General features: G+C 40.1%; 1 protein-coding gene and 1 long non-coding RNA gene across 5 annotated transcripts in view; one reads left to right on the plus strand and one right to left on the minus strand.

The window, feature by feature from the left end:
* The first annotated feature begins 1549 nt into the window (after positions 1–1549).
* LOC128252967 (uncharacterized) lies at positions 1550–4489 on the plus strand. Its single transcript, XR_008267357.1, has 4 exons — positions 1550–1738; positions 1794–1944; positions 2240–2347; positions 4242–4489. It is a non-coding gene; the product is annotated as an uncharacterized LOC128252967 (long non-coding RNA).
* Positions 4490–9339: 4850 nt separating this feature from the next.
* LOC128252960 (cell adhesion molecule Dscam2) overlaps positions 9340–25839 on the minus strand; it is a 34123-nt gene continuing 17623 nt past the window's right edge. The window contains exons 11-35 of one of the 4 annotated variants that reach the window (XM_052981204.1): positions 24619–24746; positions 24428–24528; positions 23828–24032; positions 21491–21622; positions 21268–21417; positions 21024–21169; positions 20576–20711; positions 20104–20223; positions 19720–19872; positions 19142–19664; positions 18593–18803; positions 17786–18041; positions 17561–17704; positions 16455–16763; positions 16222–16377; positions 15733–15912; positions 15109–15483; positions 14665–14790; positions 13593–13908; positions 12844–13007; positions 12328–12576; positions 11729–11956; positions 11114–11411; positions 10544–10801; positions 9340–10468 (exon numbers count right to left, since the gene is read on the minus strand). In XM_052981204.1, the coding sequence (XP_052837164.1) occupies positions 10447–10468; positions 10544–10801; positions 11114–11411; positions 11729–11956; positions 12328–12576; positions 12844–13007; positions 13593–13908; positions 14665–14790; positions 15109–15483; positions 15733–15912; positions 16222–16377; positions 16455–16763; positions 17561–17704; positions 17786–18041; positions 18593–18803; positions 19142–19664; positions 19720–19872; positions 20104–20223; positions 20576–20711; positions 21024–21169; positions 21268–21417; positions 21491–21622; positions 23828–24032; positions 24428–24528; positions 24619–24746 (5086 nt within the window). In that variant the 3' untranslated portion in view covers positions 9340–10446. Of the gene's footprint in view, positions 10469–10543; positions 10802–11113; positions 11412–11728; positions 11957–12327; positions 12577–12843; positions 13008–13592; positions 13909–14664; positions 14791–15108; positions 15484–15732; positions 15913–16221; positions 16378–16454; positions 16764–17560; positions 17705–17785; positions 18042–18592; positions 18804–19141; positions 19665–19719; positions 19873–20103; positions 20224–20575; positions 20712–21023; positions 21170–21267; positions 21418–21490; positions 21623–23827; positions 24033–24427; positions 24529–24618; positions 24747–25839 lie in introns of those variants that run through there. The other 3 variants (XM_052981203.1, XM_052981202.1, XR_008267356.1) reach the window with 3 other exon arrangements.

The raw sequence follows: 25839 nt of genomic DNA on the forward strand, positions 1-25839 counted from the left end.
GAAATACTCAGCCATTATTGTTTCCCTGAATATTCAAATATTAGCATTTTTAAATAATGGACAGAGCATATCTTAAAAATAACATAGCGATTTTTTAAGTGTTCTTTAATTGATTTTGATCCCTTGCAGAAGGTATTATAAATTCAGTCAAAATATTGTAATGCAATGAAGGAGACATTTCCAAACCTATAAAGTATATACATTCTTGTTCAGCATCAGATTTGATCTAGCTATGTCCGCAACTCTATCAGTCTCTCAGTTGTAAAGATAAATCAAAATGGATATTTTTCTTCTTTATATTACTGGTAAAACAGTCAGAACGAGCCGTATCGGACGGCTATATCGTAAAGCACCCATAAAACCAATCGGAAAAATTAAATATAACTTTTTTAATTTATTCATATATACTTCGAGTTAAAATAATGATTCACTTTTAAAGTTTATATTTTTAATTGCTTATTGTTTTTAAGCATGTAAGCATATTTTATTTTTGTAAAAGCTTCCTTTTTTTGTTTAATTTAAAGTTTAAGCCTTCCAGTTTTTGAGTAAGGCTTAAAACCGGGTACTAGGCATCTGATAGTCCCTATTTTCACCTCCTTCGTCGTGCGTGTGTTTGTGTTATTGAGTGTGTCTGTGATACGCACGCATACACTCTAAAAATGGCTGCTGCACACTGCTCAACTAAGCATATCGACGTCAATAAATCATCCAATAATGCGCTGATGCTGATGCTGATGCAGTGCATGGCGCAAATGGCGCTGGAAACTCCATGCTGTCTGCGGAATGGGAGTTAAGGGTTGGAAGTTCCGTGGTGGAGTTTCCCAGATGCCGATGCTGGATGCTGGATGCTGGGACCATGTCTTTAGCCATTTCCGTAGTAGTTACATACGAGATGCTCCTGCCCGCGCTGAGTGCTTTTTAACTTGATGCCCCGGCTGATGCTGATGGTGATGCTGATGCTAAGGCTGAGGCTGAAGCGACTGGCTTGCTTTGCTGCACTTATGTTTGCAGATTGTCAGCAGAAAATGCGAGAGCGCAGAGCATTAAACAGATTGAATTTTATTCGGTTGCGGTTATTGCAGCCATTACGACTGCTTCAATTGCACAGGAACAAAACTACCGTAAAATTAAAACGTTACGTATTGGAGGCTATTACATATAATACAATCGCTTCTATTTTCAACATAAATTTAATAAGACTTGGTAAAGAATTTGTATTTATATTTACAACAAATTTAAATTATTATGATTTAATAATGCCATTAAAAATAACGAGGTACGAGTATATGATTTACATTATGAAGGATTTAAATAGAAGCTGTGTTGAATAAATTATTTTGTAAATATGAATATTTGTTTAGCGGCAACTTGAGCACTATGGAGATTTTTTTCTGAGTGTACGCGTGCTCTATACTCTGCAAAGGCGGCGGTGGGGTCGAGTGCTGGCATCAATTTACTGGATAGAGCTTATGTGCTGCCACTGCAAAGTGCCTGCCATTTGTTCGGATGAATTTCGCTGGCGTCAATGTTGTTTAGCCAGCAACCACAACCGAACCACCCAACTACCGCTAAAGTTCATTAAGTTTCATTTGTTTTTTTGCTGCAGACGCCCAGCTACTTAACAACTTGTCTTCACCAACAACCCACATCGATGGCTGCGAAAGGGGTGGCTGGTGGGTGCTGTGGCAGCTAATCATTTTATCGTTAACGCCCCACTGCACCCACTTGGCCCCATTGGGTTAGTCGCGTGAAAAATAGTTTCGTTATGGCAGACTGACTGACAATCTTCACAGATTTGCTGGCACCATTAACGCGATTTTAATGTTCCGATTTGATTGAGGCCAATTGACAGTTTGCTTGTGCGCGCTGACATCCTGTTTCCTGCCGGGGAAATCTCACAGAATAAATAAGTAGGAAGCCGTTTGCGATAAAATATAATTTCAGGTATGCAAGCTTTTTCAGAAAATAGTACATAGTTGCACCTTGATTGGCATGAAATTTATATGGTTATTAGTTTAACAAGTTTGAAAGCTTCCTATGTAAAATGTTGGCAGAAATGCAAGCTGAGCAAAATTATATATATTTCGAGATTGTATGTTAAATTGCTTTCAATTAAGTTTTTATAACATAATTGGTATTATTTATAATTAAACTTAGGATAATTGGTAGGCTTCTGTACAAATCTCTTACACATTCTTATTAAGCAAGTTACAGAAATAATTTAATGTTGTTCTTTTAGTGTAAATGCTGCTACATTCTCAATTAAGGGCTAGCACCCAATATTTTCCAGCTGTCTGCGCATCCTGCACACCTTTGCACCTCAAACCGACCACTGGCCATCGACCAGGTGAGTCGAACGTTTAATTAGACTAATTAAAACCCGACAGGGGAAGCTGCATTAATAACCTGTAGTCCGCACTGACCTGAGTCATACTGACCTGCAAGTCTCTGTTCGCCGAAGCCAGGTCGGTTATGCAAATCAAGATAACGTCTCTGGACTTGAACGACAGCATGTGGTTGGGGCCAGAGCCTTTCGGTTGCAGGCACAAAATTGTCAAATTGGAAGGCGAAATTCTGGGGGAGAGCTTTGGCAATTAACGCAATAATTGTCCTCCGGCATTTGCATCCCACTTAAGCGTTTTTGGGCGGCCCATCTTGGCATACAAATAATGCTTGAGTAATTGCATACATATTTTATGCATATTATTAGCATGCATGGGAAATGAGGGCTCTATACAGCGTTAGGGATAATCGGGACCTGCGAGAGGCTTTCCTCTCAAGCACATTTTATACAAAGACTTTATGCACTTTGCCTTTTAAAATATTGCGACTCGTTCTCAATTTCTTAGAATTTGCATTTCTGCCTTTGACAACACTTTTTTTTTTGTATTTTTTCCCTCAGCTGTATTTCTTTGGCAGTCGCTGTCTATTGACATGGGACTGTGTCCGTCCGACCGTCCGTGGGTCCATTCGTCCGGCGGAGTAAGTAGCCGGAGTCCTGGGCCCGACTGTGAATTTCCGTTTCCGGTGGCCTGCGACACGCTTTGCAGCAGCACACTCAAGCGCAAAAAGTGCCTTTCAACTTATTTTCCTGTTTCCCTTGCGCCATTTTCCTTCGATGGTCGTTCCTTTGGGATCTCTTTCCCTGGGAATGAGTGAGTGTCCCCTTTGTTTCGTAGTTTTTCTGATTAGATTTTTATTGTCATGAATTTTCATTTCCGTTCGTGAATTTTTTATACTCGTGAACATACATCCATCACTTTATCCCATCTTGTTTAATTCCTTCACAGCGAAAAGCCATTTTAGCATACAAATTCTTTTGTTTAGGGTAAGATGCGGCTCTAGTTTGCATTTAAGTTTTTTTTTAGTTTTGATTGCATGTGTTTATTTATTATTTAACGTATATAAGGTGAAATACAACAATGTTCTTATTAGTTTCAAGAAGGTTGTAAAATTGCCCTCTTGATGAGGTTTTTTTTTGTATCTGGCGGATATGCTTCGTATCTGATACTGCGTGTGTATCCGTATCTTTAGCAACTTTTTGTGTTTCCGCTTCTTTATTCCCCGGCGTGCGACTTAATGCACATTTCAAATTACCGGGCAGTTGTTGACCTGATTACACAGCCGCACCCTGCTGAATCAGTCACCTTCCCTTCACTTTTTGGTGCTACTGCAACCGTCTATTAATTTAGCGCCGCTTTAATTAAACAGGACATTATTTTTTGCTTAACAAGTTTTGAGGGCAATATTATAATAACATTAATTACGTAAGCGCCGCAGGGTAAGGTCGATGTGGGAAGGGTAGTCGTTTACGAAATATCCCCCATTGTTCACCGTGTTTATCGAACCGAAATTAATTAGGGATTTTAAAGGGCAAGGCAAAAGCATAGTTTGCCAGCCCGTTGACAAATTTAATTCAATGGATTGGATAAAAGGATATGAGTACGAGAAGAAGTGCTTTCTATTTTTGGGATATTTCTTGAAAATGTCCACAAAGAACCCCAAATTTTTATTTAATCTTAAATTTTTATAAATGTTTACTTAATTTTTTGTTACATGCAGGAATTTTAATTCTTCACGTTTAAAATATGTAATTTTACACATACTTTTGATTTTATTCTTCAATCTAATGTAATTACTGTCAGCTGTTCATAAAAATAACCAACCCACTATTCGTGATGCTGGCATAAATGTTTTCAATTTGAATTTGTCGCTGTACAGTCAATTGGCTTTATTTCCAGTTGAATCGGTTTCCATGTACCCCAGGCAATCGAGACGACTCCCAGATGCGGCATCATCGATGACAACAGCACACAAGACGAACCCACAGGAAACTGGAAACCGATCAACGTTCGAATGAGCAAAAACAAAGGCTAAGAGGAGTGAAAAGTGCACGACATAGAGGAAAAAGTTGAGCGACATCAAAAAAAGCTGGAACAAATTACCAATTCTAAGTTTGGGGGCGGAACAGTGGTGCTAAAGTGCTACAATTTGCAGTGGGGTCTAGAAAAAGTTTAGTTAATATTATGTTAAAAACTGTTATTTGACCATTTCTTGAATAGCTAATAAAGAGCTTAATATATTTAAAATTAATAAATGTATTTTATAACAGTGCTCACCAATAAACATTTTTAAAGCACATTAACCAAATAAAATTTTTTAAAATTATAAGAGTTAAGGGCTTAAAGTCCAATGTATTTTAACTAAAGCCTCCAATGAAAACCGACCCTGCAAATGCCTCTGCAACCCGTCGCCCTTTTTTATTTGCCGTTTGAAACAGTTTAATTCCATTCAATGCTTAAACGAGGACCAAGCAAGTGCGACAAAGGCTTTTGTGTTAAATAGTTTAACGGTGCCAGGAATTATAATGAGTCCAACACCGCACATGTTGCTAGCTGTGGGTGGATAAACCTGTGATAATTCAAATAATCAGGGAGCGGCAGCATCCGGCATTCGCATACACATCCCTGCAGCCAGTCAGCCAGTCAGCCAGGCAATGCAAAAGCACTTTATTTAAGTGAGTCCCACATGAATTGCACTTGGCTGTGCGTCCCTCTAACCGACGACTGTCTGTATGTTTGTCTGGCCGTCTGGCTCCCCTGACTGTTTGTATTTGTAACACTTCTTTGCATTTTTTATGCCCTGTCTTTATAAAGGATGCACACAGCCAGTCAACTCTTTGGTTCGTGGATCTCCATCTCCAACTCCATATCCATCGCTGTGGATACACAGCCCCACAAGCCCACCATCCAGAATGCAGCATCAAGTGCCTTTGGCAGCAGCTGTATGGCATTTCTGTGGCGGCGGTTGTGGCGGTTGTGATTCTGGCTCTCATTCTGCTGTGTATCCCGCTAACATGGTCCACGTCTGCTCATTATGTTAAGTTAGCTTTGCCTTTGCCAAGGCTTTCACTTTAAAAGTCTTTTACAGCACAAAGCAATGCATTTCAATCAACAATAATCACTTTAAGCCAATCACAAAAAATCAAACAGTTTTCAATAAATTGAAAAACCAAAAAAAAAAGAGTTTAGATTAGGATTTCTATTTATTTATTTTTGGGATGCAAACTTAAGACCTAGATAATAAATTAATTGAAAGCCACGATTTTAAGCTGCTGGTAGGGTTAATAAGAAACTATATGTTTTATGAATTATTTGGAGAATTGTTTTATTATTTCTGAATTGGTTGGATTGGATTTGGATTTTTTTATTATTGTTATTCTGCTCAAGAAGTGCAACAGTTTTTAATGAAACTATTTAACTAAGTTATCGAGAAGCTACAATCAATTACCTTTAAATTCTTGAAAATCTATTTCTATCTATTTTGTTCCAACAAATATTTGGATAAAAATGACTTCAGGCACTAACCTTTATTACGGTTAGTTGAATTCATTTCAACAGCCTGAGGACACATCAAATATGTTCAAATTTCGAATAATATTTATGCATAGACAGTGCATTGCATGCGGCAATGTATTTTGCAATTTCTTTCGGGAATAAATCAACAGAACGTCATCGGCAAGCCAAAGGCCAGGAAATGTCCTGTCATTTCGTACTAAAACAGTTTGCGAAATTTATGACAAGACATGCGTAGGGTTTACCTTTAGTAATTTGAGAATTTTAATTAAAGGCACTGGACAGCAGCAGCAGCAGGCTGCATTTCAATCTACGCACTCGATGGGACGGCGATATATACTTGGTGAATGGGGGCTGGCGATTCAAAGGACTCATGGAAGCGGTCACACAGTTGGGTGCCATGTGCAAATGCATCAAAAGGCATTTGCATTTGCCCGGCATTTGTAGATAATGTCCTGCGCCCAGGAGGACAACCGAACTGGACTATCTCGGGCAGATACACTCGAACAAATAATTACTACATCCAGTACGGATATTTATTACCAAATTTCAAGCCAATGAGAAGTGGTATTTTTATTTTCCAAGTCTTCAGAGAGATTTTAATTGAGAAAATACATTTAACCTTTTCTCAAATATTGATTGACGCTGTTTCTCTGAGTGTTGGGCAGAGCGAAGGCCAGGCTATCGAGGTCGTTATTAAATGCAAGTGCATCAGGAGTGCGGTTGCCTAGCGTCCTGCTTTTGTATGTCCTGCATTAGTCTGAACACTGAAAAAATTACAAAAAAATAAAAGCCTACCTTGAAAAATGTTTTCAAAATCAGTTACTTATATCTACAATGTTCAACTAAAAGGAAAAAAGAATTTGAATGTAATAAACGAAATATTTTGAATGAAATTATTTTATCGGTAACTTTAGAATCCCTTTTTTTCTTAGTGTATGCGTCTCCAGTAGTCCTGTGTTGCAGTATGTGCTTCCTGTGTGCATTACAACTACACGGCAGCAAGGCAGCTGCTTGTACTACTAACCTTTTGCAATTTTGGGTTTTGAATTTGCTTGAATTGCATTATTGTCCTTGTTGTTGCTGGTTGGTTTGCATCTGGTCTGGTTGTTGTTGTTGTGGATGGTGATGGTGCCCCCAGAATCTGATTGTGTTTGCCGCCCAAACTTATCCCATTGTCCAATTTTGTGCTTATTTGTTGTAGACTTGCCAGCCTTGCAGCTTTAACTAATTGAAATCGATTTTGGCCAAATCCTTAGCAAGCGACGCAAAAGGACACGGCCAAAAGGTCTCAGAGTTCGCTCGACGAGAATCGAAAATCATGTCAGCGTTAAGCCCAAATACGGCAAAGTGACTGTCAGGAGTGCGGTTGCCAAATCGATTTTTGGTGATTTTCGCATTCGGTTGCAAATGAAGCAAAAGCCTAATAAAACTTGCATGTGCCTTAAGTGCACTTCAACTTTGAGCTGGCAGGAAAACCAGCTTTATACACGTTTAACAAGTTCAGACTACATTTTTAAATATACTTTTAATATCGAATATGCGTGTCAAAAGCTTCTTGAGAAGTGTAATTATAGGCATATTTTTGACAACAAATTTAAAACATTTCGTATGAAAACAGTTTTATTTTTTACTTTATTGATTGATACAAAATTTATGAATAGAAAATATTTTTTCTTTAGTAATAGTGATAAACTTAATTCTTTCACATTTAAATTTCCTTAGTTCTTAAACGTTTTAGTTTTAAGTGCACTCTTTAGGGCTTCGGTCTGTGTTTTCATGCTTAATTAGATGGCAATCGGAACCACAGAGAGTAAGTCCATGGCATGTTATAATTAATAGCAAGAGAGCAGAGCAGAAAAGTAGGCTTGCACAATGGCACAACATGCAGCCAATTACTGTTTTGATTACGCAAGTCCTTGTAAAATAGGGAAAACTCCCAAAACTTTTCCCCTTCAAATACACACGCCTCCAAAATGTGTGGACTCCATAAACAGTTCGATACGTGAATTGGAAACTTTGCAAATGGCTTCATGTTAATTAGCAAAAGTTTAGCTCTGGGCTTTGATTCAACAGCCTGAAATCCAGTTAAGTGTTAGTATCAGTAGCATGAGCATAACCATATTCTTGAGCTGAGGTTAATAGCTTAGCATCAGTACATTTTATAATTTTATTTAACTTTTTTATAAGCTGATTTATTTATTAATTGTATACCATGTTTTGTTCTACTTCGTTCTATCAATATTTTATAAAATTATTCCCTCTTTTTTCAATTTGAATTTTGTATAAAAACTTTTGGCATTTTTAAATCAAAAGATATTATCACAAAATTCATCTTAATTAAATTTAAATGGTGTCCACTTCAAAATCACGTTTTAATTGCTGAGTGGCCATCGTTGCGTATGTTTTACCTTTATGTTCTTGGCTCCCAGCTCTTTCGTAATCCCATTAGATTTGACTGGCCATTGTGCCACAAATGCCCCGCACAAACAGGACTCGGATGTTACCTTACTGACATGACTTCTAAAAAGTTGGAAACATTTGTGAAAATTGACAAAGTTTCAAGTCGGCAACAAACAGCTGGTAAACAGTGCAGCAACATGCCATGCATGTTTAATGTTTCTCTGAGTAAGTTTGTTTGTACATTGAAAAACAAATTTCATCAAAACTCAGACCGATTGTCAGTTATAATTCAAGCTGAATGTCAGTTCTCAATAAATTCGGGTTCGATAACAATTTAATTAAAATAAAAAAAAAACTCTTGAGAAATATTATTAATAAAAAATACATTTTAATATATTTTAATAAACCTGTATTTTATATTCCTTGGAAAAGAAAAAGCTATGTAGATGACACAAATAAAAACTCTAAAAGAATTATTATAAAAATTATGATTAGCTTATATTTATGTAAATACTTACTGTATTCCTGAAAAAGGACCAGTTTTAAAACCTTCTTTTATTATGGTATCTTAATGTTTCTTCAGTGTGTTTTAAAAATAAAAATCTCTGTGATTGACCCTGATATCATGATTTTTTTTGTTCACTGCATCTGTGTTTTCTGGTGGTGTGCCTGTGTGTCAAAGGCATCTTGTGGTTTAGTTTACCTAGTGAAATTGAAGCCACATTGTGGCGAACATCGCCAACTCCAACTTCCACTGATTGCCTAGATGATGTGAGCTCCCACATAAACTCTATCTCCCATTTGGGTTTTGGACGGAATGGGATCGAATGGCGGAGTTTGTCTGAATGGCGACCGCTGGCTTGTGGTTGGACTGCTCTGTATTTGATTGATTTGGTTGGCTCTCATTGCTTGCATAAATATTTACACAGCTCCGAAACGGGGGAAACGGAAATCGAAAGGGGGGCGTTGGAAGAAGGGGAGGAAATAGAATACTGACCAGATAAGTGGAACTTTTAGCCCAACAGCCGGTTGGAATTGGGCAAATTTGGTTTTAATGAAATTACCACGATTTGATTTTGTTTATTTTTACACTCCTTTTATTTAATTAATTTGCCGTATTTGGCATTCGGTTTCTGCCGCATTTCATCTCCGCACATATATTAATTTAGGTTTATTTGTGTATGTATATATTTTACCTATGGTAGTAATACAATTTAATTGTTGATTATCTACTTTTAATTAAATTCCATAATTATTACTTTTCCAATAAATGCAGTAACAGATTTATATCAATTTTACAAATAAATGAAAATGTCTCTCGAAAAAACCAAATGACATCGATGAAATAAACAGCATTATGAGTGCTCCGAAAGTGTCAATCGAGTTATGCAGTTCATTAGCCTGACAAGTTTTTCGCATCAACGTGTACTTCAGAAAAGTTTAATTTATCACAACAAATTGAATTACATATATTCGTGTATATATATTGATAGTATTACTAGCTAGTAAATACAGTTCAACTCGTTTTTTAACGATTATCATTTTCAATATCAATAGAAATCGCTAGCAACATCAGTTGGAATCATCAGTAATCAATAGTCAGTTGGATCTCTATAGATATAGTCTCTAGATATAGTCTTTAATTTGCTCCATCGAGTGCGCGAGAACTTTGGGTGCTATTTTAGAAATTAATTTTTTTTTAATATACCACGTTCATGTGCGCTCTTACTAATTAATATTTCGAATGATTTTCTATTTTTCTATTTATTTGTCATAAAGAATTTTACTTATAAAGAACTCAAAATTTACAATAAATCTTATAAAATGTATAAACCTGCAAAGGTGTACTGGCTTTTAAAAATAATTATTGTGCAACCCTTGCAAATGTAATCGAACATTAATTTTAACTTTAAAACAGTGAGTTAATTATTTACATAATTATATTTGGCAAGTGGCAGCCCTAAACGTGGTAATTGTGTACACTTATTGAACAACACATAAGATCTAAGCTAAATGCATTTAAATGCCAGAGTTCGTGTGTGTATTTCTTTGAGTGTCACTGCCATGTACAGTGATCACTATTATACGTGTATCGTGTACTCTTGCCGCTCCTGTTCCTTCTTCTCGTGATACCTAGAGGTTCGCAGTTCTGGTTAGTATTGGCTTTGGTTCAAGTGCAAGATCAAGTTCAAGTTCGGGGAAGGTAGACGCTACAGGCATGCAACACAAGCTACGGTCAAGCACTTTTTGGCGGCATTATGAATTCGAGGCGTCGTATACCTTACCTTGCCAACAGTGAGGTCAACTCCTCGCGATCCATCTTGGCCAGCTGAGCGTCCCCGGTACTCTCCATCACGCGCTGCACCTCCAGGTCCAGTGCCCGCTGCTCCCGCTCGCAATCGCTCTGGTCGCCCGGCTCGCGCCCGTCGTGGAATCCCGCCGGCGGTCGGAATCCGCCGGACAGGTCAAGCCCCGCCCCCGCCATCGCGGCTATGGAGGCGGCCAGGGAGGCCGCCGTCTCGGCATCGACCTCACTGTCTAAACTAAAGATTCGGGGGTGGGTGAAATTGTCAAAAGATTTGCATTTATAAGTCTAGGATTGAGTCAGCTTTTTGCCAGCTTATCTAGTCTTCAGAAGGTATGACACTCACCTGAGTTACACTAACGAAATTGAATTTAAAAACAGAGTTAATTGCTTTAATTTTAATTTTTATCCCAAAAATTACTGTTTATAATCAATCAGATTCAATATTTATCAAGTGTCATACCATCAGTTTGCTGTTTACTATCTTTGATTGTTTTTCTTTTTTTGCTAATTTAATTTGGATTGGTTAGGGTTTAGGTACCTGAACTACCTGTTGCTACTACCAGGGCACTTTCTTCGCTCCAACGTTTGGTTGCTGGGCTGTTGTGCCGCGCTTCCGTGCTTCCGGCTGCGCTGTCCGGCGTTCCGCTTCTCGCCGGGTCCTCCTCCACCTCCACCTCCCCCACTTCCACATCCACTTCCTCCTCCTCCTCCCCCTCCTCCGCCACCGCCCAAGCCCATGGCCATGCCCATTCCAAGGACGTGGCGGGGGGTGTTGTGGCGACGCTCGGGCCCCGGCGAGCCCTGGTCATTATTGGACTCGGTGCTCGAATCGGGTCGAAACATATCTGAAAGATTGAAGTAGTATACAAATTATTAATTAATTAAGAACAACAACAAAACGACTTTAAAAAAAAAAAAAAACCATGTATAGTTTCTGCAAAATTTGTCGATTTGGTTCAATGGCATCCATTTTATTTTTCCGAAGCTGTTTGATATTGACTTCCGATCCAGCCCGTTTGGTATTAATCGAAACTACTACCTGGTTCCTACCTGCATTTTAAAGATGAATTTCGACTGCAGAGTTATATTTATAATATAATTTTTAGGACATGATTGCTTTATATGTATTCCATTAACTGTTAATATTATAACGTACACGCACCTACGACCGCTCGACCATCGCTGCTGCGCGATGACTTGCAGGGCACTCGGTAGGTGGGCATGTTGGAGAACTCGGTGCTGGGACTGATGCTCGTATCGGATTCCGAACCGGCCGCCACTCCGCTGCAGGCGCCGCTGCTCTTGGCACTCCGACCTCCATTGGATTTCTTCGAGTGTCCCGCCTGCGAGCCGGCTACAATGGTCATCGACTTGCTTAGCGTGGACTCATCTGAGCTCAAAAACAAAATGTCATGCATCAATTACTCTACATATTAACTTAGGTCTAAGGGTTAAATTTTCAAGTCAACAAACGTTCAAACAAATATATTGCGTGCGTCGTAAATAAAAACATGAAAGTTTCGTTCTTTTCTTTCCGTTGCAAAAAAGTCGACGTTTTTAATAGTTCTAAAATTGTTTTTACATACCCTAAATACCATTCCAAACAATAAAAAAATCATATGTTTCTTGTCCTTCTTTATTGTCAAAAACTACGGCAATTAAATATAACTAAAACTTAAATTTAAATTATAAAATGATACATTTTAAACTGATTTCTTTCTTGGTTTGTCGATTTAAATATTATATTTTTCAGCAACTCACCCTCAGTGTTGTAGTAACGCTGCTTATGCCAGCTGGACTTGCTCTTTACATGACCGAATCCTGAACTGGGCAGCAGGGGATATGCCGTGGCGTTCAGGTTCTCTCCTTCCGGATGCCCGAATGTCTTGAACTGCATGGTATAATCAAGAGGCGTTTGGGCCGCCACAGCACGTGTGGGAGTCTTGGCCGGAGCTCCTGTCCGTCCGCCATTTACGCTGAACGTGGCATAAGGCGAAATCTCGTACATTTCTAAATAAGACACACAAACGACAAAATTTAAATAAAACCTCATAACAATAAGAAAATAAAAACACAACACCTTGAATAAGGTTCTACAAATGATCGAAAGTAATAAAATAATAATCCGAGGGATAAAAATTTGCTGTTGTTTACACCCAAAACAATTTGTATATGGAAAACTTTTGTTTTATAAGAATTCTTGTTAGCTTGAATGCTGCTCCTTAATTGCCATCCTTAAGGATCGCATCTACACGTTTATAGACTCAAATTACTTACCCGACTCGTTGCCCTTGTCCACTGTCTTCACAGGGGAGGCGCTGTACACCTGCTGATTGCGCCGATTTTCATGGTCCTCCTTGTAATCGCCTGGCAAAGTCCTGGACTCGTAGCCCTCGGCGATGGGACCGCACAAAGTGCGTCTGTGCTTGATGGTCAGGGCTCTGGGAAGGAAAGCAAAAAAGACTTTTATGATAGTAATTGCAATTCGAAAAAAAGTTTTCCTCGTACGACTGAGCTGTTAATCACTTGCAGGGGCAGAATAACTTGTTAAACTAACTAAAGTAATACTCTTTTTTTCTTTATTTATGGATTTAAAGTTGCCCAACAATTAAGACTATTTTTTACATTAAGCTTTACAAATTATTTGACCAAATTCTTTTTTAATCTGTAGAATATTTAAGGTTTGTATTGAATAATTTTGAAGTTAAAAATTTTTAAGCAGCATTAAATCCAATAAAAGTCAAAAGAAATTCTTATTAGTTTTTTTTGTTAAGATACATGATTCAATCCATTTGGGGATTAAGGGGATTTTCATTGGCCTGTCTGCCGAGTTCCCGTTCGTTACTTTTGCATTCGCCAGCAAGAGAGTTAATAAATCCTTAATTAACATTCGCAAGCCATTACGACAAACGACTTCGTCCTGCAGGGGCCTCAATTCCCTATTCAATTCCCCGTTTACCCGGGAAAATCCAGAGACAAACCCACTCACCCCCATTCGCATTTCGCAAAAATCAGGACGCACTTACATCGTTATGATGGAAACGGTGATGATGACGACGACAATTAGCGTCGCGAACCAATCACCGCTGGTCGGATTTGTTGCGTTTATCAGATTGTTCATCAAATCGTTTTCCGAGGGGAAAACCGATGGTGGTGGAATGGTGATGCCATCGATGTTCGTCGTGCTGAAATGATAATGCTCCGTCGTTTTTCCCGCATCATTGGTGGCAGAGATTCGCAGCTGATACCACTTGGCCGGCAGAAAGTCGCAGAATATTAAATTTTCACGGTTTTCCTCGGCGTTCGAAATATCCGATGTGACAACTGTCCACCGTATGTCGCCTGGGGGCAATGGCCAATGGAAAGCACACGCAAAGGACACACAAACACAGACCGGAAAACAGAGAAAAAAAGGAAATTATACATCACACGCCACGTTAAACCCGGCATGGAATACGGATTAAATTTAATAAATATTTATAAACACAAATGGCTGTAGATTGGCAAGTTAATTGAAAACAAAAATAATTATATTAACTGTATTTAATTTAAAGCAAATTAAGCGTCAGCAACTGGGTGACACAAGGTTTCCGCCTTGCTGAAGGCTGTATACTCTTAATTAAGCAATTACAAATTTTAATTAAAATCTAGCAGGTTTAATTGGTCAAAACAGGTGTTCTAGCATAACAGTAGCCAAATGTATGCTAAAAATAAATGCGATTTATAAATTTAATCGATTTAACATCAACAAATTATCGAATTCATAGAGTTAGCCACGCTAGATAGCCAATAAAACTGAATAAAATAATGTTTTTAGATTAAGGCTATGAATAAATTATGAAACTCATTACATTTATTTTAGGTTTCTTTACTTAGGGCAACGTATTTTCAATACTAGACAACCATTACAAACTTGTTTTTCAATTTTTTGGATTTAAAGTTGCTGAAAAACTTTGCTTGAATAGCAGACACAACACAATTTAATCGGCTTGTAAATCATTTTTTTCAAGGAATTAGTGCCTTTTAAATTATCTGTGTGTAAATGAAGCCCCCAACTCGATTTGCTCACCCATGCATTCATTGCTAATTTGCACTCACCCAGTGGACGATGCTCGATGGAGAAATGATGAATGCTGCAGCCGCCGTTGTGCCACGATGACAGCTTCAAATTCACGCACGTCGCATTTGTGGCAATTAGTTCGTTGCCATTTGGGGCCTGAGAGGCTGCGAATGGAAATCGAAAATGTAAACGAAATGAAGGGGAAAATGCCGTGGAAAACGTACAGTCACGGTCAAAGTATTAGGAGTTCTCCTACTAAAAACATTTAGGTCTTTAAATACAAACTCAATCACAACAAAATATTTTGTTTACATTTAAGATTTAAATGAAAAAAATTAAAATATTTTAGGGTCCCTGGGTTTCTTTTTGAATGTGACTGTAAGACTTCAGCAAACCACTTCATCGAGTGACATTTGTGGTCAAGAGGTAAAATTTGAATTCAGCACAGGACTGCTGGGGATTGCAACCCAGTTTCAACTTACCTTTGCCCTTGGTCCAGACATTAATTTCCTCACTGGCCACCCCGGAGCCGACCATATTGTGTGCAGACATTTTTATAATATACTGATTTCCGCACTTCAACCCCGAGATCGTGAAGGCATTATTTTCGGGCAGCAGCTCGGTGTTGGACCAACTCTCGTCGGCCGTGTGGTACGATATGGAATACCCCTGCAGCGGAGCACCACCATCGTCGGGGGCATCCCAGCTCACGCGAATGCTGTCGGCGGAAGCGTACTGCACGATGATTTGCGGTGCGGCCGGTGGCTTCATCGCAATCACCTGGTACTGGATCTCGTCACTGCCGAACAGATTGTTCGCCGTGCACGTATAATTTCCGGACAGACTGCCTTCGACTCCTGCGCAAAAAAAAGGGTGCCGAGGAAATGAAAAAATCGTTTGCCAATGTTAATGTAGGAAAAAATAAACCAATCAATATTATCTTTTTCCCATAAAATCTTTTTATCTCGCTTAAAAAGAAAATTACAATGACAACCCAAAAAAGTTTGATATTATCACAAAATAATCTTTTCTGATTTTTGATGGATAATAGTTAAAATTAAATATTTAACTATATATGTTTCATTACAATTTAGTACTTCACTTACGGTGAATCTTCAGGTTTCCCTCGTTGGTCACCTCGTAGAAGGGACTGAAGGTAACGGGGCGATCGCGGGTCAGCCAGCGGGCGCGGGGCGTGGGATTTCCAACAGCCAGGCACTCCAGCACCAAACCAGTGCTCACAGCCTTGCGCACAACCTGACCAAATGATGCGATTCGGGCAGGAGCTGGCGCAGGGAAAATGGCGAGCAAAAAACACAAAGTGGACAACAAAAAGGCAGGACATTTAGTTGGGTGAGCGAAATTAAAATGTTGCGGCTTGTGCGGCTTTCGCCAGCACACTGAATAAATGTCAAATTTTTAATTAAAACGACAGTTTACCAGCTTATTTGGATACATTTTTGTAATTTGTTGAAGTTCGAAATGAATTTTTTTTTTAATTATTCTTCAATACTTAACTATAACCAAAAGACTCTTGTTCGAGTGCTTACGTACAAATACAGTGTAAATATTGTATTTATCTGACTGCCGCTTACCTCGCGTATTGGTGGCCTGGGCGATCACAGATGTGGGCTCACCTTCGCCAACGGACGTGGACGCCGAGACCCAGAATTCGTACATTTGATTCTCGGCCAGGCTGCGTGCCTCGAATATCACCGGATACCCGTTCTCGTCGACACGCACCATGTGAGCTGAAGCGGAGAAAAAAAATTAAATGACCGTATACATTTCAATGCCCCCCGTTGGGCGCCATTTCTTTGATACTCACTTTTGGCCTGGCCCTTGCGGCCCGCCTCCCTCATGTAAACCGTGTAGTGCGAAATGATCCCGTTGCGATTTTTCGGTTTGAGCCAGGAAATCAAAATCGAATCTGCCGTCAGGGCCGCTGCCTTAATGGACGCCGGTGCATCGGGCACGTCGTCGTCCGTCTGGCAGAAAAGCGGATGACTGGCCAGGCCATCTCCAGTGGCCGTGTAGGCCAGCACTCGGATGGAGTAGTTGGTGGCCTTGTGTAAAGTGTGCAGATACGTCTCCAGGTTCGAGGTGCGCTTGATCTCCAGTTTTGCGGGGAAATCAACTGGAAAAATAGTTCAATTTGAGAGGCAAACCCACATTAGGAAGCGCTTCTTAGCCGTTATGTTAAAAAATGTAATTTAAGTTGAAAAGCTTTAATAAACATTTTAGTGGCCTAATGTATTGTGGAAATCTGTTGTACTTTTTCTTTATAAACCCTATTATCACTTTAATGAAAGCCTCTGGACTTTTATCTAACAAAATTCCAATTTAAGCTTAAGCTTTTGAGCCTTATAATGAAATATAAATGTCTTTTACACTTTCCTAATTTATACGAACACACCGCTTCGATGCAGAGTCAGTTGGTATTATTGATTTGATGAGATTTGAAAAATCAGTGCCAAAATCAACAACTTGCAGTCTCATCAATAGCCCACAGCTCCAACCCATTGAACCCTACGCCAAAACCAATAAAGTTGAGCAACTCACTCAGCCCCTTCACCCCCGACCACTTCATCCTGGCACATCCTGCTGCCTGGATATCGTATCATATCTATAGCTGTTTGCACAGCGCTCTCAGGGTCTGGCAATATCAACAAAATCAGCGTCATAAAGTGCCAACTGCAAACTGACGCAGTTGGAGCAAGGCGCGGTATACTATGGTGGCTAAAATATTAACACTCACAATTCGAAATAGTATTTTGTTACAATTATTTAAAAATGTCGTTTTAGTAAATTGCTTTTTGAAAACTAATAAATGTAGTTTAAGAGGACTGTTTTATAAAAGTCAGTATTTTAGTCAGCATAATGCTATGGTCTTGGCCCCATCTGTGCGTGCAACCTATACTATACTATACTCACTTTGATGCACAATCGGGCGATATAAAATTTTATAGCCCTGTATGATGCCGCCGTGGAACTGAAGCGGTGGCTCCATCCACGAAATCTTCAGACTCTGCGACGACAGGGCGGTGCAGTTGACGTTCTGCGGCGCTGCCTCGGGAACTGCGAAAAGATTGAGATACACATGGCGCGTATTGCGAGATATCCTGTCTGCGAATTGCACTTATTAGCTGCGCTACCCACCTCCCTCGGCCGTCGTTCCGAAGATGGCCGCACTCCAAGGTCCGGAACCAAAGCTGTTCATCGCCCGGATTGTGACCGCATAGCGGGTGTATTTCCGAAGGCCCCTCAAAGTCGCCTTTGTCGTCGCCCAGCCGCTCACAATTGTGGATTTAAGCGAGCTGTTCACCACGCTGATGAAGTTTATGTTCTGCTTTTCCTCGCTGCAGTTTACAGTGTAGCCGATGAGCTCCCCGTTCCACGACTCGCGTGGCGGTATCTGTAATTAATAGTTGCACATAAGAAAATAGGTCATTAGATATTAATTACTTGATTTAGATTTCTAGTTAACATAAATTCCCGCTCACAGTTTAGATTGTATCTTAATATCTGGAAAGAAACCAGTGTTAAGTTGGATAAAACCTTGAAATTAATCGGAATGAACTTTAACACTTTGTCCTAAGAAAAAAACATTTAAAATGTATCTGTGTAATAATATAATATATATGCTGTTTTGGAATTTTTATAAATGTGGGATACTTGGGAGGATAACCAGCAGTCTATTTAATGTTGGTATGGGAATACACTGTTTTGATTTCACAAGGACTGAGCATTATTAGCAAACTACTTTTTATCCCTTTTCATCCAAAGATATGATCCCTATTCACCTATGCACCAAAATGTTAGTCTGTTCCGAGAACTTTTCGAATAAAGTCCTGTCTTAATAGAGAGCGAAAGTCGTAAAGCTCATAATCTGTTTAAACGTAATACAAATAAATATCTAATTTCTACTACCTTACTCCTTAGTGTATTAATTGGAACGACACTCACCTGCCAGGTGACAATCAGTTCGCTTTCGCCGCCCGTTTGCACCTGCACATTCGACGGGGCCTCGGTGGGCGCCTCCTCCTGGGTCTTGAGCACAATGGCCTCGGTGTAAGCGCTCCGCTCGATCTCGTTGATGGCCTGCATGCGAATCAGGAAGGTGGTCGCTGGGGTCAGACCCGCCACAATGGCGCTCTCCCGCAGGTCGCTGTCATAGCTGCCCGAAAGAGCCAACAAATAACGGAGAAAAGCATCGATATAAATGTCAATATATTTCACTTTCTCTTTTGTGTGCAATTAAATTCAATAACATCTGCGTGATTTATTTCAGCATGTTAATATTTATTATTTTAGTTAGTGACTTTTTAAATATCTTTGAATCCCTTTAAAGGCAACAAAGGGTAAAATAATTACTGGATAGTAAATAAAACTATATTATTTTACTAAGCAATTCTGCTTTACAGATGGAAAAGACTAACCAATGATAATATGGAGCCTAGAATTCTGTTCTGTGTACAAATCTCCATAAAAACAAACATAAATGTCAACACATACCTGCGACTAATGCTCGTCGATGGCAGGCTGACGTTGATGACATTCTGTCCGTTCCAGTCCCCCCCTCCAGCACCCGATGTTCCATGGGATTGGAGGTATTTCAGTGCCTGATACTGCACCAGATAGCTGAGCACCGGTGAATTGCCGTCGAAGGGTCGCCGCCAGCTGAGCTTCACTGTACGCGAACCGACTTCGAAGAGGTCCAGATTGGAGGGTGTATCTGGTCGCTCCTGAACAGCCAAGAAAATGATCTGCTCCGCTCGTCCATATGGATTCTCCGCTATGCATCGGTAAACCCCTGAATCGTGGCGATCCGACTGACCAATAGTGAGCTGCGAGTCCACACCCTTCTCCGTTTTCATCTCCGCTATGCTAAACCGAAAGTTATTCAGATCGATGCGCCCGTTGTTCTGAGTCCAACCAATGGTGATGGGTTCGTCGCCCTTGGCATGACAGTCCAAGGTCACGAGATCGTTACGGCGAGAGCTGATATTCCGGGCGGACTGCTCGAATCGCGCGGGTTCTAAGTAGACGGATTTCATTACATTTATCCTATGAGTTGAATCGAATTCCATTACCATTTACATTGATTCGAATTGTCTTTTTAAGCCCTGTCCCGATTTCATTGGTGGCCTGACACATGTAATAGCCCTCATCATTGTCCGTTGCCAGATTTAAAAGCAGAGAGTGATTACGCATACTGAGAGGCTTGAAGTCCTTTGAACCTTTGCCTACACATAGAAATATAAATTAACAAAATAGGAGTCGACATTTTACAGGTAATTAATATTTAATAAAAAAATATTATTAACCAATATTTTCCAAATGTTAACTGATAAGTCCAAGGGGCCGGTGAGTAGAGGAAAACATTTGCTTAAGCCCTTGAACCCACCGGTACTTTAATGAACTGGGCATCGAAATTCCAAACCGGCTGGGATTGGTATTGGGATTGGCAAACTTACCCTGCCCTTTGAACCAGGTAATAGCTGGAATCGGATATCCTTCCGCCTCACAATTTATCGATATTGTGTTGCCCAGCATAATGGCCGTGTCCATGGGCTCGTAGCTCCAGCGGGGCGCCACTGAAACGTGACCGGGCCACAGGGCGAATGCGTAACGAAGGCAATGGAATGGAGAACAACGAAAACGGCAACAAAATTAACAACTCTCGACCTGTGTGCATGTGTATCTTTGTTTTTTAGTCCCAAAAAAAAAGGGCAAACTTCTCGCAGCAGCCAACGGCGCACAAATCCTGTGTGATTTATTTTGAAACAGCAGCGATTCGCTTCAATAGACACATTCGCACACACACACAAACACACACACACACACACACACACACACACACACACACACACACACGCACAGCATCCAATCCCATTGCATAGCATCGCATTCCATCCCATCTGGAGTTCGGAATCCCTGCCCACTCACCTCGCACCTGCAGCTCAGCCGTGTAGTTCACCTTGGCAGCGGCGTTGCTGGCATAGCAGGTGTACTTGCCACTGTGCCTCGCACTGATATCCTTGAAGACCAGCAGCGAGTAGAACTCCTCCTTCTTCTCGGTAATCTTGTAAATTGAAAGAAACACAAGTAAGACGGTCGTTATTTAGTTGACCGACTTTTAGTTACCCGGTAATTTGAGGTCTTACTAGGAAAATCATTAAAAAAAACTGATGAGAATAAATAAATACTACTAATATAAAATCATAAAGTCCAATCAAAACGCAATCCAACAGGCGTTCCTAAACCCTTTTCAAAACTCTAAAAACTTTCCGTCCCAGATATACACCTTGTGTCTAAAGTAATAGGTATCGCAAGAATGGCAAAGACAAAAAGATACAGAAAACTTTTTCGTTGCACTTTGGAGTGACGGCCTTACCTGCAAACTGCTCGGGATGGAGCTGTCGTCCTTCTTCCAGCTGAAGTAGATGGGCATGTCGCCGGAGGAGACCGCACAGGTGATTTGGGCCCGTCCGCCCTCCTGCAGGTTCTTGGGGAACTTGAAGGGCTCGATGACGGGCGGACCTTGATGAGCGATTAGCCGGCGGAGCGGGCAGACGTTAGTGTCGCTCGAAAGAAGCAAAATAAAAGGGACAAAGACAAAGTCCGTCCCCTCTACTTACTGTTCACATTCAGCTGCATGTCCCTGCGAGCCTCCTCGCCCGCTCGACTCCTCACGATGCACGTGTATATTCCTTGATCCCGACCCGGCTCCACATTCTTGATGACCAAATGGCCCCCGTCGGCCACCGAAGCCAGTTCGTAGTGGTTGCCTGGATTTGTAGTTGGACAATAATGTGTTAGACCCTCAGGACTTGGGATTTTTCCTCCTGCAATTTGTCTTACTCGTTGTCAATTCCTGGTGCGCCTTCTCCCATCTAATTTGCTCGATGGGATAACCGGCGAACGGACAGTGCACAATTATATTCTCGCCGGCAACGGCTTTAATCGGTCCAATAGCTCTCACATACGGAGGTCCTAAAAAAGAGAATGCAGAGGAAAAAATAAAATATTCAACTCATCAAACATAATCGCTAGCTATTCTTTTAATAATTCTTGAGATTTTTAATTGAATTAAACATTTTTGTTATTTCTCATGAACATTTTAATACCACAAAGATTTTTTTGCCGACTGGTTTACTTATATACATATTATATTAATGTTAAATATTTATAGATTTAGAAAGTCAATAATTTTCGGTATAATTCTCAAATAATTGGCCTCCATATTTAAAGCAACAATCAAGAAATATGCAAATAAATCCAATGAATTAGTTATCCCTAATTAATTGCACTTTAAGTTGCTCTATATTTTACTAATGAAGAAAGAGATATGAAGTCATCTTGCCAATGATTAGGGACCCCACATTATTATTTGCACAAATGTTTTTGCATGTGTGTGCTTATTTAGGGGCATTGTAAAATTTATTAAATTAGTTACAAAATGCAATTAGGCGGGAAAACGGTACGAATGCTGAATAATTCCAATTATATTCGTTTGGCACACATGCGACGTTAATGCATATAGTGCAGATACGGCCGCAAGACTGTGTGTGAGTGTGTGTGCCTGTGCATTTTTAGTGCTGCTAATGCAACTCGTTGCATGGGTGAATGCGTTGCATAAATTGCAATATTCATAATTAAACAGGCGAACCAAAGCCTGCGGCTTCGCCAGTCCTCAATAGGCCGTAGATTGTTTGTGTGCGTGTGAGTCGGGCGTTGCGGGCTGTGGGCTGTGGGCGTGGCATGGGTGTATTGGCTAGATCTGTTCATAATCGAAATCGGTTTGTCATTATTATCCCGGCTAAATGCACCAAGAAGGATGAGCGCCAAAAGGACTATTGAAGAGTTAAATTGGATATTTACCTTATTCCCTTCGATGATTTCATTCACTCAAACACATTTTCCCTACATCTTCAACGACTGGCCGTACCTAATTTGATTTTCAATTTGATTCGGCTCAAACCTTCTGGCTGCAGGCCAGCATTTTAAACATCATCATTTATCATCAATACGCACGCCCACTTAAATATCAAGTATACGCACACAAGGACTCAAGCTGCCATTGCTGCATCATCAATCATTCGGCATACAGGGCGTATGATTTATATCTGTCACACATCCATTCGCTTATGCATTATTAACACATTAAGATTACGCTTTCGGAACTGCTCAAAATACTCAAAAGCTCAGCAGTCAAGAGGATATTTGAGACGAAGGACGAAAAGTGGGGGCAATCTCGTTGGTTGACATTTTTATATTTGCACAGTTTATACACCGATGTGACAGTGATTATCCTGCCAGATACTCAAGCATTTACCAGACAATTCACACGCTCAATCTTTTTAGCAACGTCTTCAATACACTCAGAAAAAATCGCAACCCAACATTAATTTTTAAAATTTACTTTAACTTTAACTCGGGCCGCTTAATCCAGGTATTTTGCCTACACAGACAATTATTATCTTAGAGTGCCGTATGGGAACATATTAAAAGTGTATTTATTTAGTCAAATGCTAATTAAATTTTAGTATGCACTTTCACCGCCCCTTCTTCTGAAACAATTAATTTTCCTAATCCCTATTCTTTTAGCAATAACTTTCGATTGGTTTATTACTGGTTACGATCGGACCATTATAGCAGATTTTCAATTCTGCGGCTATGCACACGCTCTTTTTGCGCTTCTTCACTACATGTACTGCCGTCCATAGTGATTTCTTCGATTATTTTTAAATATTTTCCAGTGTTCGTCAGTGTTCCTTTGGGCTGCATATCGTGTGGTATGATTGGAAAAAAGCAACATAGTCATCGGCTTTCTGGTTGCTTTTTCCGATATCGTTGCCTCAAGAGATTTTCTTTGACGCGCAGCCAAGTATTTTTCCGCTGAATAGCGGAGGGTTTTTTCCCCACATCCTGCACTCCTTTCACCTCAATGTTTTTGTTTTGTTGCCTTGGCGTTATTTCCAATCAGCTGCCGTTTCGATTGCCGATTTTGTAGCTTCTCTGGTAGCGAGATTTGCGGGCCACAGTCAGCGTCTTTTGTGATTTGCATTGTTTGGCCTGCACACAAAAGACGGCTTTCGGCGGCGCGATAACAAAACGGACGCAGAAACCCATTTGTGGGACACAATTAAGGCGCCCGGGTGTGGGTAATTGATTTTCCGAGCCAATTTATCAACTTACCGTAAACATTCAACCTGGCCGAGTGCAGAACGCTGCCCATCGAGTTGCTGGCCACGCACTTGTAGAGACCCCCGTCGTCGGGTCGCACGTGCGAGATATTTAAATGGCTTATCACATCGCCGGACATATCGACAAATTGCCCGATCGCAAACCGATGATGCAGCGATACGTCCATGATGGGCTGCGAGTCCAGCTGCCAGGCGAACTGCAATGAGAAGGTCACCACAAAAATCAATAACAACACGAGGAGCTGCCTCCTAGAAGAAGGCAATAATTTCAGGGCCTAATAGGGGTCTCAGTGTGTGTCTGTGCTTGCACTTAGAGAAAATCATTAAGAGTGTCTCTTTTTTGATTTCGAATTTAACAAAGAGTTAAATAGTTTTCATAGTTTTTGCCAATTTAAATATTCATTTATTTTTGTAAAAGTAAATGTAACTTTTGTTTTCTAGCTATAAACTTTAATTCAATTTATTAAATGAAAAGACTTCAATAAAGTAAAATAAAATATTAAAAATTATAAAGGCAAATGTTTTTACCAGTATGTGTTTTTGAGCTATTTTAATAAGGCCAATAAAGCATTTGAGAATGGGTTCTACTCACTTGCGGTGGCGGCGAGCCGCTGGCAGAGCACTTGAGCGATATTAATGGCCCGGGACGCACGTTCTGCTCAATGAAGGTGTAAATCAATTCCGGCACAGTGTCTGCGCAATAACGAAAAAATGGGAAACGCAGAGCCCTTGATAAATGCCAAAACTCCGCCTCATAAACTATGCACATCGATGTCAACTTACCGCCCAACTTCAACTCAGCCATCGCTTGGGCACTGGCGCGTTGATTTTCCACGAGACACTGATAGACGCCGCGGTCGCGTCGTCCGACATTTTGCACCAGCAGCGAGCTCTTCGACAGGAACCGTATGCTGCCCGGGGAAAACAGGGGTTAAGGCAGGGGTTAAGAAAGGGCAAACAAGAAAAAGTGTTAAAAATGCCGAGCCTGGCAAGTAAACTTCAACTGCTGAAAACTGACAACGTTGCACAAATGGGGAAGCGGGTCCCACAATTTGCCATAAACTCACTCCAAAGCAGACACATGTGTGCACTGAGAGAAACTAGCACTCAGCACTCTCGGCTAATATTTTTTTAGTTTTAAATATTGTTACTACTTATCCCTCAAGTAAATTTAACTAATTGTAAGGAATATAAAAGAAATATAAAAAAGTCCTGTTGTTCTAATTTTTGCATTTAATATGCGCTTAACTTGTTCTTCATAATAACAAATCAATTACATTATTAAAAATATTAAATAAATTTATTCTTCTCGCCAACTTAATTTAACGAAAAAAAATTGTTTTGCCCAAGGTAAAATATCTAAATCTTCTTTGACTAGTTTAATAATTTTTTGTTGAGTGCAAAGGACATTTGTGTGCTTTTGTGTTTGTCGTAGCCTTTAGCTCGTTCATGCGAAATTTGTTATTTATTTTATTAGCATAAGCATAAAAATTTCAGCTTGATTTGTAATGCTGGTTCGCTCGGTCTCCCATTACCCATTACCCATTACCCATTCACATTTCGCATTCTTATCCTTTGGGCGATTTTCCTTGGCCAACAGCTGGCCATGCCCATATATTTACATATGTAGACGGAGCAATAGGTATACATAGAATATATATGTATTAGCGTGGAGAGCATGCGATGTTTGTTTTTGCAGGCCGGATTGTTTGCCAGATGCTGCTGTACAAATTTTGCGTGTGAATTTAGTTTGCCTTCGGTTTTGCTTTGGCCGGGTGGCGACCAACGTATGTATTATGCTGATTTCATGTAATTTGCATTAAATTATCAAGATGTGTCCTGGCCATTCGGGCGAAAATATGCACAAAGCAAAGGATTTCCCAGAGGCCTAGGTAAGCAATGCGAGTCTGGGATTTGCATACATTAGGCGGGGCGAAACAGTGGGCGGCTTAATTAAAAATAATAATATCTGCCATTTCCTCGGCAGCTGCAAGGTATGATATG

Source organism: Drosophila gunungcola, chromosome 3R, assembly GCF_025200985.1.
Source record: "Drosophila gunungcola strain Sukarami chromosome 3R, Dgunungcola_SK_2, whole genome shotgun sequence".
In the NCBI taxonomy this organism is placed as follows: Eukaryota; Metazoa; Arthropoda; class Insecta; order Diptera; family Drosophilidae; genus Drosophila; species Drosophila gunungcola.